Raw genomic sequence first — 17,835 nt, forward strand, 5'->3', positions numbered from 1 at the left:
GCAGTAATGGTAGCTTGGCAATAGGTTTGACCTCTACTGTAGCTAAAACTTTAGATTCAGGATGTAGAGTTGGCCAAGTTGGCCGAGTTGGATGCCTTTTATACCCCTGAAGTCAAAAGTCACTGACTATGGGGGAGGGAATTGTGAAGGTACCCATGCTGCAATTCTAAATATCCTTGCTGTGTTTGTAATAAGTTCTGTTGGGAGAAGTTTAACGTAAACATGAGGAAGAGATGATTAAATTCCAGTCATGGGGGGCTTTGCATACTTCTAGTCTCATTTGGCCAGGAAAGCCAAAGTGTATGAAGTGTGCACAGAGGACTGTTAGTGTGTTTAGTTCTCACTCGGAGCATGGCGAGTTTAAAGAGAGCTATTCCCTGTGAAGAGGGCCTTAGCTCGCACTGGGCCAGCATGTGAAACACTAGCCTGCTGCAAGGTAACCAAATAAACAGCATAAACAACACAGATCAAACGCTACTGCTTTGGAGCGCACACTAATGGCAAACATAAATAGCAGGAAATTGGCCAAAACAGCGCTGGTGAGCAGGGCTATGGCTTCACCATGGGAACGGATCATATTGCGCATTGGTTGGGATCAACACAGTTATGAAATCGGGGTAAAGAAGTATCATTTAATACTATCAAAACAGTCGTCTTCATTGAGATGCTAAGACACGTAGTCATAACATTCCCCACATCTGATCTTGCCTATTACTAGCAATGACAACACGCATACAATTGCACTAATTCTAATTGACACATGTGCGCACTGTGAAGACTAGCTGAGGGGGGTCAAGGGCCAATGTGTGAGGCTCCACTTACGCCTTCTCCGTCCCATAACTGCGGTAGTCGACGGCAGCGGACACGATGACCACTATGGTGGGGAAAAGGTAGCCGGACACGTAGTAGTATTTCTTGCGTGAGTATTCACTCTCGAAGACCTCGACCAGCATGAGGTAAAGCTGGACGCCCTCCAGACACATCCAGCTGAAGGAGGCCAAGAAGAAGAAATGCAGAATCCCTGCGATGATGGAGCAGCCAATCTGCAAACAAGACATTCATACAGGAATTCAGCAGAATCTTCATGATATGACAGTTGTGTATTTCCTTTCAGGCTATTATGACCAGAAAGGCAGCCACCCAAAAGCCCACTCAAGCAAAACACTGAGCCCTATTAACTCTGTTAATAAAATAAATTTATCTACAAAAGGACATACTTCAACCCATGTAGCTTAAAACTGTAGAAGATATTACTTTCTGATGGATAAGGTGCTCACTTCTCATTTTCAAAGTGATTCCATCACATATTTATTTTGGGGAAGATAAAAGAGGGAATATCAAATGTTCATCTATTTTTAATGTCGAAAACCTTTTGCAAATGAAGTGATGCTTCTCATTTTCCATGGCCTAACTGAGGTTAATTCAGCATTGACTAATTAGCAGCTTTAGAGATGATTGCGTAACATAAGGCAGAAAAAAACAGCAGACTGCATGTCCAGTGACTGTTATCAGCTAATGCTAAAAATAATTTTTAAATAAGGTCAAGTGACTTTAACTAAGTGCAAAATCATCCTCCCTATAGCTTGACTCTGTGTATAATGATAATAAGCGATGTTTTATTAGCCTATTACAGTTTTATTATATATTTTTTCCACACTGATGAATTTCACTTTCATTTTCCAGCATCTACATTTCTTATCCACACAGCTAAGAAAGGAACCTCGTGACGAAAACTGAGCAGCTCCTCTCAGTTTCAGACAAGGGATTCTTTTTTTGATGAATCGCAGAGAAAATTAATCTCAAGATCAATAGCAGAATCTCTGATCTTACCCTGGGTTCCGTCATGTCGATCCCAATTAAAAAAATTAACTCGGCGATGAAGAGGTTGATGCACAGGTTCTTGTGGATGGTGTTGCGGTCGCTCTGCAGGCCACGGAAGAAGCAGAAGGTGAAGATGCTGACGCCCAGGCACACCAGCGAGATGATGATTCCCACACGCGTGATGACCGTCAGCAGGAGCTCGTGCACTTCGCCTTTGACCTGCGGAGCCGCACAGACAGATGGAGGAAATGAATACGCGGGGTTGTCAATAGAGGAGAAAAAAACAGCAGAGAGGGTCTTCTTAGTGGCTCTTATGGATCAGCTGTGGCAGGCTCGAGACAGAAAAATGAACACCGCTGTGAGAGAGAGACATGTAAATGGACGCTGGGTTGCTATCAATCAATGCCTGGGTGTATCAGATGACCGCAATTAGCGTCTCATAAGGGACAATTGACTCCAGCTTCCTGTGTGCCTCTTTAGGCATTGTCTACAACTTCAAGTGAACTTATTAGCTGTCAAACTGAGCAAGACTGACTAAGGAAATAAAAACCTTAAAAGTCGCAAAGGCTCTCATTTGAGGCAGAACAGAAGCATCCGATAACGTCTGGGAGGTCCGCTTTCATCTCATTTCACAATGGCACAATTTCTCATTAACATTTATGTGTGTCTAAATAGCCTGTCTACAAAATTCTTCTTCGAGTGCACTGAATATAGCAAATCCAAAGCATGGATATAACCAATCACAATACATTACATCCCCATTGTGATACATAAAACCAGGAAATAAAACACTTTAGTGCCTAACATTGGGAACAGAAAAACCTTAGAAGTGTGATTTGTGGAAATACCCTGCATTCTCTTTGGCCCATATTATTACAGTTAGTTCATATGGGGCTTGCAAAAGGTCACAAGATTCTAGATCTTTACAGTTTTGACACTAAAACCACAGCCAGGGCTGTTTCATTAGAACAGCCCCATCTACTCTGACTCTTAAGCAGCCCCCTTCCCAAGTTCATCATGGTGTGTCACATCTGTTGTTACCGTAGGTGGTCCCATTCTCAGATGATTAAATTCTCATCATTTAAAGACCTCGATGCTGATGCCAGTGATGTTTCTACATTGGCCGTCCCTATGGATCTGGGGTTGTAAAATGTCCTGCAGCTGCCATTTGAAAAAGTCTGCTGGTAGAATGAGTCGTAGATCTTTCATCTCATGGCCAAATATGCAGCTTAGATCATACATGATCATGTTGCCTGATGACATCTGAAAGGTTAGGACATGCTGGAGAGCGATTCTCTCTACTCCTATTCTGCTTATTCTGGCTCAGATGTGCTTGTGTACCGTAAAACTTGATATCACTCCCCACCATCTCCCAAGTCCAAAGTAATCTTCTAAAGATAAAGCCAGATTCGTCCATTTCGAGTGAGAAAAAAATGACACCATGGCTGGTCTATACCACATTGGATATTTGAGGTTGTTGTGATATTCATTTTGAACCCATAAACCTTTAATAATCAGGGCCTTTGCAGTCTGTGTATCTCATAACTTATTGACATTTTCGCCATTATTTTACATAGCTGCAGACGTAGCCAACAGCACTGCATTGAAACTTTATTGAAGATTCTTAAAATAGTCAGACAACACACACAGTGGAAAGGACTATGTGACTTATAAAGGATAAAAATGTATCATAATGCTACACATAATGTAGCAGGGCCTTCTAGCGTTTTATTCACAATTGTAGAATGACAAGGTTGGAAACTCAAAGTTAAAAAACTGTTTACAGAATTGTACATTTGTATTCCCTTAAGAACTTTAATTTCTCCATGTCTAGAGAGCTGTTATATAATAGTTCTTATCTCATTTCTATAATCGATATCGGTAATCTGATCAAACGGGAGATAATTGTTTTGTGAGCTTGTGAATCCCAATTGAAATCAGGGCATTTGTGGCAATAACCAGCACTAATTAAAATGAAAAAAGACAGGTCTCTTACCCCAACTTCTCGATGGGCCATCAGCACTGCAAAGTTGGTGAGGTGACTGCAGGAGCAGGTAGTGTGTGTTTTATTCCCTGTGACGAGCTTGCAGCCTTGTGTCGACCAGTATCCAGTCATGCTCCGCTCCGAGTAGTTCCAGAACGAACAGTTGGAGTTGAAGTAGTGTTGCGTCTGGAAAACAGTACACAAACAGTTCTGTACAGACATCTGAAAAGCGTCTGAAAGCTGCCAGACAGCATTGTGTGAAAGCTTTATCTGAATGACGGCTAATTATTTCAACTTCATTTTCTTTTCAGGTGGATTTTTTTTGCATTTTATCCTTGATTCCTAGAAACACATCTCAGTCAGAGTATGTCTCACATCAAAAGCATGGTTTAGTTTCTTTTGATGAACAATTAAGTGAGGCACAATTCCGTTGAGCTCTCCAGACTACTTTAACAGACAGCATAACTCTACTGAAACAACATCCAACACTATACATTTCATCTTTGAATCAATACCCCAGTTTTATAGAAAAAAGTACCACCAACATTCCCGTGATGATTAAATAATTAATTTCTATCAGGGCTCGCTGTAACATCACTTCAGGTGTGTTTCATCTCAATGTTTGGTGACTAAAACATAATTGTCTGTGATCTAGCAGAGCATTTAGCCTTCAAATGAGCCTTTTTCTAAAAACTGTCTATTATGCTGTCTGTTTTGCTCAATTCACTATTATCCTGTAACAATGTCAAAATAAAACTGAACTAAACTGAACTGAACTTTTCATACAAATTTACATTACTGTAAAAGGATTAATGTCTGTTAGTTTTATGTCAAAACTCACATCAATATGCTCCAAGGTAAAAATCACAGGGTCTGATATGAAGACCCGACTGGACTCCTTGTTGATGGACGCAGCGATGACATCGGAGTTGACAGCCACAGAGTGGTTGCGTCCATGTATTTCATTGTTCAGTCTGATGGTCGCATTTTCAGTGCTGAGAAACTGTCCCAAGTGTTTGTAGAGCACAAACACCAACTTAGCAACTCCTAAAACAATGACAAAAACACCAAATGAAACACTAAATCCCCCCCACAAATGCACCACAGCTGATTAAAAAGTCACTGATGTCTATTGAAAAAAATAATATTAGTGATTCAAAAATGAATTGTCGACATTGAAATGTCGATGTTGAATACAGATATGACACTGCAAATGTATCTGTATTCAGGAATTGCCACTATCTGTATACAGGATTTGTTAGTCTTTGTTCTTGACCTAGCCCGACACACAAATGTGAAGTGGATCTCCAGGCGTTTGTGGTAGTTTGCAGAGCACACCAAAAGGACAAGAGAGGCTGAGCAGGTGGGCTGGAGCTCACCATTCCTGCTGTTGAGCTTCACCGTGTTGGCAGACAGCTGAATCGAAACTCCACCTTTGCTCGTCTGCGGAAACTTAAAATCCTGCACCTGACCATCTGTGCTGAGCACGTAGACGTCCAGAACTAGAAACGAGAGGAAATGCAGCACCCGTTACATCATGGTGGACACAAAAGCACAGCACTAATAAAAACACAAATACTACATGTGTGTACCAGGCTTGTGCAAATTGGCCTCCATTCAATTCATGGATTGAAATTTGAATTGAAATGGCTCCACCACACAGGAAGTTGAATTTGAATTTGAATTGGAATAACAGGAAGTAGAAATAAATTCATGGCAATTCAAAGAAATTCCAGTCACATAACAGAAAGAATGTGTTGAATCTCACATACATTCAGTGTTGGGAAGGTTATTGGTTATGTAATTGGTTACTGTTACAAGTTACAAGTTGTGTGTTTGATTCATATCTGACATATACTCTGAAGCTTCATTGTTAAACACTACACTTAAATAATGTATAATAATTTATTTGTATTTCATTGAATTTCAACTCACAACCTTTAATTTAAATAGAATTTAATTGGAATTTAGGAGTCATTCTCAATTCAATTCTGAATTTTGCACAAGACTGGTGTGTACAAAGTCTGCTACTCATAATGAAAAACATCTGGAAGCTGTATCATTCATATACAGTACAACATGTCTAATGGAGCTAGGACTTGGTTGCTTGTTGTGTAGAAAAGACTTGATACTGAAACAAAACAACTGACTAATGAGTCCTGATGTTAAATTGCACATACTTATATTGTTAGCAGGTACTTTCACAATGGCAGGCTCCATTAGGTTGTCTGCCAGGACAAAAGCTCCCTCCTCCAGAGTATCCAGTAACATGGTCGCAGCGTGAGTCTGCTCTGTGGCGTTCATATCCCTCCACGACTTCAGGGCCTCAGGCCTCAGGAGGTTGTCCACTGTGTCTACAATGGCCTGGATGCACAAAAGCAAACGCTAAAGTCGGCCATTTTACATCCATAACAAAGGCAATGAAAAGTGATAGTGTGGAAGGTTCATTCCAATGCTGCTAATTGATTTGCGGCTACCACTTCTGCCTCCATGGAAGATATAGACCCTTTCAACAATAAAAACAAAAACAATGCTTGAACGTTCTATTTGGGCCCCAATCTACTTCCTCTGCATTAAGATAACATATGGAATGTTAAAACGGAAGTCTTGTGGGGCCAACTATGATGCTGATAATGAAACTCTCTTGAAAGGGTCCATACATAGCGGTGAGAAACATGAAGAGCACTAGGCCCCAGAGAGACAGCTGTAGCCAACAGGTAGCTGTGATGTTGTGACTGTACTAATTGTGTCAGGAAAGCATTTTCCATGATGTTAATCTACCCTTCAAATATGCAATGTGATATACAGTATTTTTTTGTTGTATCTGTATTAAAGAATCAAGTTCTTTGTGATATTATAGACACACAGACGCGCGCACACACACACACACACACACACACACACACACACACACACACACACACACACACAGACACACACACACTCAGACACAGACACAGACACAGACACAGATACACACACACACACACACACACACACACACAAATTACACTCACACAAACCATGGCACTGGAGAGAAATATATTGCAGGAATAATTAACAGCCATATAATCTTTTTATAATTGACACAGAGGACTGTGACAACGGGAAGACAGGGTTGAACTATGGAAATGAGCAGAGCGGCAGGAATCTAGACCTCATAACCCAATAAAGTCCAATAAACGATACTGAGGGTACAAAGGGTAGAGAAGAGCATGCAAATACAATAACAAACATTAGTGTTACAGCCATTCACAATCTAATTACGCTGTGAGTATTTGCTGGCCACTTTAAGCTGGTGTAATCTGTGCAGCGTATTCCTGAATACAAAGAGATAACGCAGGTGGGAAAACAACAGTGCACTCATACACAGACACACATACACACAAACACACACACAAGTTTGAAAAAAAAGAAGAGTGTAGGTTTGGGAACAACAAATTAGGAGTCAAGCAGAAGCTAGAGATGCCCTGCAACCATAAAACACATCACAACACACAAATAAACAAACAGAATAAAAAGAAATTAAAGGAAAAAAAAACAAAGGCAGGAATCTGCAGAAAGGATTAATTGAAATCATTAAGAGTAAATGAACTGGGAGCCGTTAAGTTTGCATTTCGGCACACGGCACAGGCCCACACGCGCCAAGACTGGACTGTGGAGGGAAGGGATTGGTCAACCACAGACCAAAAGAGCACGGACAAGAGAGGCTACAGGCATCGCAATGAAAGAGAAGGAACAGAAAGAACTGCGCATGCGGCTGAACAGAGGATTGGAAGGGGGTGGACAGAGAGAGAGAGATAAAGAGAGAGAGACAGAGAGAAAGAGAGAGAGTGGGAGATAGAGAGATGAGAGAGGGATGAGAGAAAGAGAGAGAGAGAGCTGTGATGCAGGAGAAGAGCTCAGATACCTTCATATATGCCCTGCATGTCCTTTCTCGCTTTTGAAGCTTTCATTGGAAAGTGAGACAGAGACAGAGAGACAGAGAGAGAGAAAAAGATCAAACACAAAACAGACAATTAGCAGGTTGGAAGAGTTTGAGTAAAGGAGTTAGCCGACATATCCAACTGAACAGCCAGCTGCCCCTTCCTGTTCTGAGTCGGATTTCGATTCCTACACTATCTACAGGTGCAAGACTAATGACGTCAGGGAAGGAGGTCAGCACAGAAGCCCGGCAGGTTTGTCCTTCAGACCTGATTGACTGCAGTCGAAATAACCATTGGAAATGTCATCACCGTGCTGACTTGACTTGGACTGCCTCTCTTTATCAGTGCGTAAAGGTGCACAGGCCAACATCACTGCAGCACACTCTGTTTTTGACATGCGATTCCACTTAATTCCACTGTTTTCAACACAACCCCACTCACCACCGCCTTGCACATTACCATTCAGTTCTATTTATGTTGCCGCCGCTCCATGAAATCCATTGTTTATGGAATGTGTGGCGGTTAAAAATGATGTTACTGATGTGCATAGCAAGTGACAGTGTTGGCACCTATATGTGGACTACTGTGTGTCTCTCTAACTATGTACATAATTAAGCATGTCACTCCTTGAAAATGGAAAAGAAAAGAAATGTCTCTTATTTGAGTATTGCATTTAATGACTGAGTTACTGGAAGCATAGGAGTCCAATTTCACTGTGCTTGTTTCATGGCTCCCTAAAGATTGTTGACAGGCACCCTGCATTAAGACCGCCATTATAAATCATGCAATACAAAGTGCGAAGCCGTCATCATTAGCGGCGTTAACTACCTTGTTAAAACTCCGACCCGCAGTGTCCTTCTCGCTCGGCCTCAGCTCCTGAAGCTGAGCATCCAGGATGTCGACAAGCTGCTCCATCAGTCTCATGGTGGAACTGACGTCGCCGGCGAAGATGGGCCCTTTGGTGTGCTTGGCCAGCTCATTGGCAAGGTTCGCCGCGTTCTCCCCACTCCGGATCTGCAGTGATACAAATTATCCTCTCAGCATGGTTCTGAAAATATTATGTTAGACTATAAGGCTCCCTCCTCTCATTAGAGAATTTTCACGCTGTGAGAGAATAGTCCTTTGCAATACCACTCATAAGCGATTTGGGACTAATTAAAACTGATAATATTCCATGGGTATATTAACAAAAGCTTTTTTTGATAAAAGTTAATTTAGGGGCATAAAATCTGGGGCTTTGTCCAATGTGTTTTAATGACTTGCTGTTTTAACTCAAGTCATCATCAAATATTACACTGTTTTAAACACAGGTTCAGGGTTGGAGTATCAGATTAAACCAGCGGGAGGTTCGGCTAGACAGCCCGGGGCAATGTTTTATGTTTCAAATCTCATGCTAGGAGTAAAGGGAACACAATTTGAACCTTGTCATTTAAGACTATTCAGTATTCATCAAGACGTGGTACACAAACAATTACATTTCCATAAACCATAAAGAACAGGCCTAACAAACCTTCTGAGCGACTTGATTGACCCAGTGGGAGGTACAATTACTGAGATCTGGTCCTTTCGGGTTCCAGGCTCCCGTGGCAAGCACGCACAAGTAGGAGGCAGTGCCTAGAGTATCAACAGCAAGTGTGTTAACTCCGGCAGCCATTCAGCCACAAGCAGTTCAAAACAAATCAATACAATATATGCTGATTTGCAGCACAGAGATCTTTAAATAGGCCATGAATGCACATTTTTTAACAAAGACACCTGTTTCAATTTATGTGAAACAAACTTTCATTATCTTCAAGATCTACCGCAAATTATTCCATCATCATGTGAAATGATCTTTATAAAAACTAAACCGAAGAAAATACTCGTTAAATGAATTGTGATAACATAATTGTAGATGCTGCTGTGTAAAAACTACCCTTTCATCTGACGTACTGGCAAAGATTTCTCAACGCAGTAGCTCAACAAATCAATACTATGCATGCAGCATGTGATTTACAGTAAATGAGGGCAGTCTGTGCTGAGCTGAACTGTGTTAAGCTGTGTCGTGCAGTCAAGCATGCTCATGGTATAGTAGTTGCTAGGCGAGTGTGTGTTTTGTATATGTGTGTGTATGTGAGTGTGAGTGTGTGTGTGTGTGTGTGTGTGTGTGTGTGTGTGTGTGTGTGCGTGTGTGTGTGTGTCTGGGGGCCGGTGAGAAAAACAGGCAGCTCACCGCGCGTCCCTTTGGGGCAGGGCCTCTCCACCAGCATGCCCCTCTGGGTCTGGGGCCACACGATGTCTCTCTTCTCCGCGCTCTCGCAGAAGCGGGCGGGCAGCGGGAATGAGTCCAGAGAGGGACGAGTGGTGCTCTCGGGGACCGCCGGCAGCGGGGGCGGCCTGAACACTTTGGTTCCAGCCTTTGGGGCAACGGTGGTGGTCATCACCGTGTTCACGACCGTCTTGGCCGCGAGGGTTGTCGTGGTCGTGGTGGTAGTCTTGACCGGTTCTGGTGAAAAGGTTCCTTCCAAAATCACCGGGCCTAACAAGCAGAAACAGAAAGTTGAGATCACGGTGAGTTGCTCACTGCCCATAACACATTCATAAACCAGAGCTTCAAGAACAGCCATCTAAACAACAAACTAATCAAACACTGTGACAACTTAGCTATGCTATGTGAGAAATGCATTATGGGAATGCGTGCATAGTCTACTCTAGTGCTTGCTCTCCCTCCTGTTCTCATCTCATTTCAGCGGTTCAGCCTGAGCTCCATACCAGGAAATAATTAAAGCCAGTTCCTGCTGCCTGACGGAGCTGTGTGCCTGGGAGTCTGAAGCATGCCTGATTAAATTTTGACAGAGAGAGACACCTCTGGTGTGTGTTGTTGCGTTGTCGGAACATAATATAGACTTTGGCTGCTGTTGCTTTCTTTGGGCCCAGGACATTGTTAAAGCAGGTGAGAGGTAAGTAATGTGATGCCAAGGGCCAAAACAATACACATACGTCTCTGCACTTCTGTTTCTGTTCTGTATTATATATATATTTTCAACATTCAACGTGAGGGAAAAAGGGAACACCATGTTTACTTGGAAAAAACAAGGGTCTGCAGGCATTTTTCAATTAGAGCAGTGCTTATTTATCACTGGCTGTCATAGGTCAGACACGCAGGTCGCTCAGGAAAAGGCTGCACACATCAGGTAGAACTCGTACCTAACATGGGAATAAGCCGTGTGTGGAAAAACACAAGCTTCTACGTCGCATCTGCTTTTGTTTCCCCACAATGCAAATGCAGAATACTGATAGACAGCATGCCGGCTGGCAATGCACCACCAATTTGCTTAACTGCCCGAGTCTGCCATCCATTGCACTGAATGTGCAAAACAAACTCATAAGACGTATTGATTTGTGTGGCATCTGAATGAATACGTCTCTATGATTTCAGCACTCCCCAAACCCTGTGATGGAGGCTGCCACTAGAGGAAGAGAGTCTCCACCAATCAACAGCTACAGAAGCTTTGGAGCAGGAACTTGGCCTCAACTCCAAATTAATATCATGAGTGAGTTCTCTGCCAAGTGTGAGTGTTAGAGGGAGGTTTTGATGGTAATCTGGTGGTTGTTAACCAGCATTCACATGTCGGTGTCTCTTTAATCAAGATGCTGGATTGAAGCAAGGCTGAGCAGCAAATCTGTCAGACCAGCTGCAATAGGCATCAGCACACCAAACCAAACTATTGAGAACATCTCTTCCTCCAGAGTCAATCAGAATCGGAATCAGAGGTAGCTTTTTATGACCAACTATGTTCTCACAGACAAGGAATTTGGTTACGGCTGTGGTTGTCACTCTAACAGTAAAAATAAAAAAGGATATGTGTCAAGTTGAGAATTTACTAAATCCATGAGGCACCACAATAGTCACTATAGTTTGCTTTGTTTGCTTTATTCGCAACTTTACTATAGTTTTCAGTATGCAACCTACATACTGAAGCGTAAACACTAGCAAGTCTTTCTTTCGGCTGCGGACATAATTTACACAGCACTTCATTTGGCCTGCTATTGAGCTACAGTCCGTACTGTAGTTAGATCTCTTTGATGTCTTGGATTGAAGGTTTAGATGCAGAATAACTATGAAGAAATTAAATTATGCAAGGCTATGTCTTTCTTGCTCATTCAGATGCCTTTCCTCTTCCCTCTTCACTAAGGGAAACTTTCTGTAATAATAATCAATACTGCATACAGACTAACATTTCTAATACTGCCTACATGCACACATGAATAACCTCTAGTGTAATGTTTTAGGGGAAAAAGAAACTATGCAACTAAGCACTGCAGTATCTTGATCCGCTCATGCAAAGTTCTCTAGTTGTACAAAGCTATGCATAAAAGCCTTCTGTCTTCAGCTGAAACAACACGAGGGGACCGGCAACATGCAACACTGCAGCTGGCGAGAGACTCTCCACTGGATCACATGGCCTTTCACAGGGCCTATGAATTACTGCACAGCAGTCTGTAATGTATGGCCCTGCGCATAGACTCGAAACTGGAGAGCAAAGAATGTGTTGCTTCGACCAAATGTTCCTATTTATTTGGGTTCTCGCTCTTTCTCCTTCTCTTTCAATGTTGTTTTTATTTTAAGTATGGATAGTACATAGTAAAGCCTATTGCTGACTAATTTAGTTACAATCCATATGAGCACCAGCCACGTTTGAAAGATTTCCTGTATTTTTTCCGTTGAAACAGTATCAGCTAGTCACAATGCTGCTTGTATTGTGTAGTCCTTGGCTTCTGTCAGTGTGTTTTAAAAACGGATCAAATATTAGATGTAAATTTCTATGTGCAACAAAAAAACCTGGCTTGAAGCCCAGATAATAAATAAATATATGTTTTAATGTGGAATTGCAAAACCATCATTGAATGAATATGCATATGTAAACAAGGCACATTTCCTACAATCTATTTCCTAAGTGGCTTTGTGTTATCCTTTTCCCAAACTCTCTGTGCATGGTTTCATTATATATATATATATATATATATATATATATATATATATATATATATATATATATATATTCTGTCTGTCAGTGTTCAGCACTGACACTGAATATGAAAGCTCCACTATGAAAACTGCTATTTGAATTCATTTTAGATATCGTACGCCTACATGTTCATTTGTATCATATAGATCTGTCAAGGCTTAGCTATCATCCCTAGATAATGCCAAAGGGCTAGACTGGATCCATAGGCCTTTGTTTTCTTAAAAACACAAAGATAATAATCTAGTCTGAGATTACAGATGGTGAGTCTGACTGACATGAGCCCCAGCAGTTCATAACATTAGATTTTAAGCAATGTAAGTAATTATCAACGTGTCTAACATACTGCAGATCAAGTATATTAGTAGCCTTACACTGGTGTGCATTATTAAGTCTACTGGTGTGTAATATTAAGGATAACCATAGCCCTGACTAAAGATGTCTTCCACCTAGGTTATGAGACATCTATTTCTACATGAAGTAAAACGCAACAGCATTTTTGATGTCTTAAATCGTGCAAACAAACACAAACCTTGCTTACCTACTCAATTATTAAAAGGAGAGCTGGTAATACTTCTATGAAAAAGGAAGAAGAGGCCTGATTGTCTAATTTCTGTCAGCTGCATATAGGCAATACCTTGAGTTTCTCATTATCTGGTGGGCAGCTACCGGCCTAATATTTGTATGCTGTTTAAGACCACCACTGACACCAGCGACACTGAACACATTGCTGAAGGTTGCCTTATTTGTACTGGAAAACTACATGGATGGTTTACAAAAATCAATGTGTAGGTCATTTGTAAAGAAAAGAAAAATAAATCAATAATTACTCTGCTATTTGGGTCTTTCTGCTGCTGGCTTTTTCCAAATAAACAAATTGAGATAATAGCAAAGGAAATATCACTTTTGATCAGAGGTAATCCGAGTGTGGTCAACAAGCCCTAAATTGCAACACAACAGTGCAAATCCAAAGGGTAAATTCCTTTAATTTAAACTAGTCCTTAAGCCTACAATGGGATAAAAGCAATTACAGTTTCTGTCAGTTTCTCTTTTAATTAGAAGGGTCATTTGAGTTATGAAGTTATCATCAATATACCACCCTTTAGAGTAGTTCTAACAAAAAGCATTTAAGACAAGCAACATTTAACACATGTCTAACACACTACACTTTCCTCCAAACTCCAAAGTCTCCTCCGAATTTAAATTAGTGTTTCTATTACCACAACATGAAAACTATTGTACACCGAGCACAATAAATAAAACAACAGCCTATTAGCGCTAGATTCATGGACGATTACCCTCGAGACTGGGGAAAGGCGTCTCGCAGCGTGCGCACTGCCCTGAGACAAAATGCAGAGTGCATCTTTGAATTAGCATGTAACTGCTATCATCAGTGCTGATTACTGATGTAATTAATTCTTTTACTGCTGATCTAGAGGAGTCCAGACGTTGTGGCTGTGGCTGTGCCGTGTGGAGAGGCGGGAGGCCTCAAGGCGCTGCCTGGACCGCTGGCTGGCTGGTTGGCTCCACAAGTCCATCGCAAGAGCGGAGCCAGACGCAGACCTCAGCAAGAGGCAACCCCCCCCCCACCCCCCCCCCCCCCCCCCGCCCCCCATAAGCACATTTCCGTCTCCGCTGCGGCCACTTAGGTGTAATCTACACGGACATGTTGTTTTGGAGACCGCCTGTTTCAGACGGAGCCACAGATGTTGGCCTTGCATCACACAAAGCCATTTTGCAGACGATCTTGATGCAGAAGGCCATATTTTACTGGACACTATCAATTCCTCCACTGACTAAAGATGTGAAACTATGTGCGCTGGCATGCGGTTCTGAATAACTGTGCTATTGTTCACAGTTAGTGGGGGCCAGTATCATGGCATCAGAGGCAATCAATCAAAGGTGTGTTATTGTTATGGCGTAACTGGAAACTAATTAACTTTAGATTGATGATGCATGTCTACAAGTTTGTATTTAATGCTTCATTTTCCCCCTCAGTCTTTTTCAATGTACAGTGTAAATACACACCTCTAAATTATGGACGTGATGTAATCAGAGACTACTGCCCAGGACCCTACTATTAGTTCAGCTATTTACAATTAGTTTGTTATTGCCTATTATGTAAGGATAAAAAATGGATGTCAGACTGGCAGCAAAGAGTTCCGTTTCCAGTACCATGTCTGAAGAGCCCTTAAAGCTCTGAACTTGTCTCGTTCTGTCTGTGGGTGTGAACTGACTGCCTCTGCCACTTCTTCTTGGAGAGTTCTCTCTGAGTCCAAGCCTTTCATCAAAACATGACACTACAAAATATAGGACGATTTAAATTCCAGAGCATCCTGCTGGGTTAATTGAGCCTCAAACTATGTCGTTCTGTCATTCCATCTGTGCTCAAACCACGCACATACAACATAAAACACATACCGTTAAACCATCTAACCTGGCTCATGAAAAATGTGCCTGCATGTTGTTTTTTTTGCTCCACTGCAATGTGCTCATGTTTTCTCCCATGTTTGAAACATACAAATTCTAAATCCCCCCCCAAAAAAATAAATTAAAAAAACTCATTGAACTCGTCCAACTCACTGATCTGGTTCCATCATGGCTTCATGTATGATGTGGCAGCTCTGCTTAACATTTACTACACTGATAAAAAAAAATAGAAAAATGTCTTTGCTACTGTAAGTCTTTGGCCAGTCTAATCTGCCGAAACTTGCTTGACCTTCACAGCTTTACTGAGGGTATTACATGGTCTGCAGATAAAGCCATGTGGAAGGATTAGAATGGTTAGTCTTTTTTTCCCGACTGCTGGACTATTTGACACACTTATTCAGTCCATCTCCACACCAGTGTGTGGCACTCCAAATAAAGATAGAACACTGTAATTGCTGTGACCTTTTAGATGGATGTGTGTCTCGACCCAGCTGTCTGTCTCTTCCCCCTGGCACCCACGCCACACAGCAAGCGTGTGTGAATGTGTGTGTGTGTGAATGTGTGAATGTGTGTGTGTGTGTGGGGGGGGGGGGGGGATGGGGGGTGAGTGTGAACTGTTTGTTTAAAGACTGATGGGGAATTGAGATTATACTCCATGGAGATGTGATCCGTGGTTGCCCAGAGGCTGTTTGCGTACCTGTCCAGACAGGCTTAATTTCACCGTCGAAGCTCTACGGGCTCACTCGCTCGCTCGTTCGATCCTCGTTCGCTAGCGGGGAGGACTCGCCGCAGCTACCGCTACCACTAGTGCTACTGCCCCGTGGGCCTCACCACGGGAGATGTTGTTGGCCGTCAGCGGGAATCCCCCGACGCCAATCCCTTATGATATTGTAACCGAGTCGGCGAGATGATGTTTACTTCTGGGCCACAGTGCTTCACCCCCGTGATGTTTATGGCACTCCTGAGCTTCTGCACTCGACTCACACATATTAGATTCTAAATTAAAAACCAGTCACTCATGACACTCGACACACAAGACGGCTGGCTATCTAAGGAATACCAACACAAGTAAGTAATGGACAACCAAATCCCAATACTGGAAATGCAATTTATGGTGATAGGATGCAAAAGAGGAAGATGTGAAACTACTTACCGTTTGCTGGATCCGGTGGTCCGAATACGAGATTATATCGCAATACGTAGAAATTATTCCACACATAGAGCTGGTTATCTCTGGGATTGTATTCCACAGCTGCTATGTACTGGTACTGATTGGGAAAGTGAATATCCACAAACTCCCCATGGTTGAGATTCGTGTTGTAAATATAGTCGATGACACTTTTGCTGACTTCACTCTCGTTGTCCTCATATGTGGACCTGACCACGTAGAGCACTCCGCATATCATGAACGCGTTGGATGCGGAGCGCTTGTCGTACGCCGTCTCCCATGTGGCATCAAATCGCAAAGTATAGGGGTTCAACTGGCTAATAACAATCATGCCATTGTTCTGCTCTGTAGCGTAGATGACCCAAAGCCCACTCTCGTCCACGGCCAAGTCTATGTCTGTCTTGCCACCCCACTTGTACGGGGATGTGTCGTGGTAGTTGGCATTGTTAATGATGGCCTCTCCACTCTTGATTCTGGTCCGGAGGTCAAACTTTACAATGTTGCGTGTTCTCTCTTTGTTGAAAAACACAGCACCGTCATACACCACAAAGCCAGTACCGTCAACTCGGTGAGGGAGCTTGTACGTGACAGTTTGCCGAGAGTTTTGGAAGTCGTCGAGTGACGAGTACTCAATGAGTGTGTCTGTGCGGTAGGGAGTCCAGGGCATGAAATAGACCTTGTCACCTGCTTGGAGCGGGTCTTTGCACCAGGAACCGGCTTGCTGCTCCGCCTCAAAGAGAAAGGAAGGATCTCCGACAGCTTTCAGAGTCCCGGGACAAACAAAAACTAGCAATGGGGAGAGTAGAACAAGAAACAGATTTTAGGGAAGCAAAACAAACAAAACCAAACAAAAAATTAACATAAATTACGGCCCAATTAGCAGCCGAGACTGGCCCAGATCTGGCCCTGATCTGGCAGAGATTTGGCCCTGATCTGGCGTGGGGTCTAACAAACAGGTGCCACATCAGGACTAGATCAGTACCAGCCCCAGTGGCTATCTTGAGCCGTTCATTTGAAATTGAGGTCTAATGTCATCTTGATAAATAAGTTGTCCGAGAGCAGAGGGGACACACAACCCATCAAGTGGCCAAGATACTACATCTAGCCAACGATCACAAGCAAGAGCAGGAGTTTGGTTTTGTGCGTAGAAAGAAAGAATAAAAAAAGAGTAGGTAAGTTATTAAACATATATATGATTAAAAAATTGTGCTTGTCTGAAATGAAACAAACCCTGCTTCATGGACATATACTGTACAATAATGAAACCAAGAAAAGGGACGGCATATACAACAGGGAAACTTAAAGGAAAATAACTTGTCCTGTAAATAAAAGAAGCAAACTAAAAGACCAACAAGAAAACACAGACAGGGTCTCAAGGGCAGGTTTCAGCACATCTGTAAATATGTATTCTGCGACACTTGTCATTTACAGCACATAATGTACTAGACCTGAGAGGTACATTAATGCTAACAGTTACCATGCTCTACAATGCTCAAGTGA

The 17,835-nt window shown here is 42.3% G+C and overlaps 1 protein-coding gene across 30 annotated transcripts in view; it reads right to left on the reverse strand.

The window, feature by feature from the left end:
• Positions 1 to 17,835, reverse strand: part of adgrl2a (adhesion G protein-coupled receptor L2a) — an 81,399-nt gene that overhangs the window by 16,104 nt on the left and 47,460 nt on the right. For 22 of the 30 annotated variants that reach the window (XR_006021090.1, XM_042056727.1, XM_042056726.1 and 19 more), the window contains 11 exons: positions 16,321 to 17,121; positions 9,944 to 10,249; positions 9,242 to 9,345; positions 8,560 to 8,745; positions 7,716 to 7,754; positions 5,986 to 6,169; positions 5,185 to 5,307; positions 4,647 to 4,852; positions 3,818 to 3,991; positions 1,831 to 2,040; positions 823 to 1,043 (listed from right to left, as the gene is read on the reverse strand). Coding sequence is in view for 29 of the 30 variants with exons in the window: in XM_042056727.1 (XP_041912661.1) it covers positions 823 to 1,043; positions 1,831 to 2,040; positions 3,818 to 3,991; positions 4,647 to 4,852; positions 5,185 to 5,307; positions 5,986 to 6,169; positions 7,716 to 7,754; positions 8,560 to 8,745; positions 9,242 to 9,345; positions 9,944 to 10,249; positions 16,321 to 17,121 (2,554 nt within the window). In the remaining variant the exon portion in view is untranslated. The remainder of the gene's footprint in view (positions 1 to 822; positions 1,044 to 1,830; positions 2,041 to 3,817; positions 3,992 to 4,646; positions 4,853 to 5,184; positions 5,308 to 5,985; positions 6,170 to 7,715; positions 7,755 to 8,559; positions 8,746 to 9,241; positions 9,346 to 9,943; positions 10,250 to 16,320; positions 17,122 to 17,835) is intronic. The other 8 variants (XM_042056729.1, XM_042056731.1, XM_042056717.1 and 5 more) reach the window with 1 other exon arrangement.

Source organism: Alosa sapidissima, chromosome 12 (assembly GCF_018492685.1).
Source record: "Alosa sapidissima isolate fAloSap1 chromosome 12, fAloSap1.pri, whole genome shotgun sequence".
NCBI lineage: Eukaryota > Metazoa > Chordata > Actinopteri > Clupeiformes > Clupeidae > Alosa > Alosa sapidissima.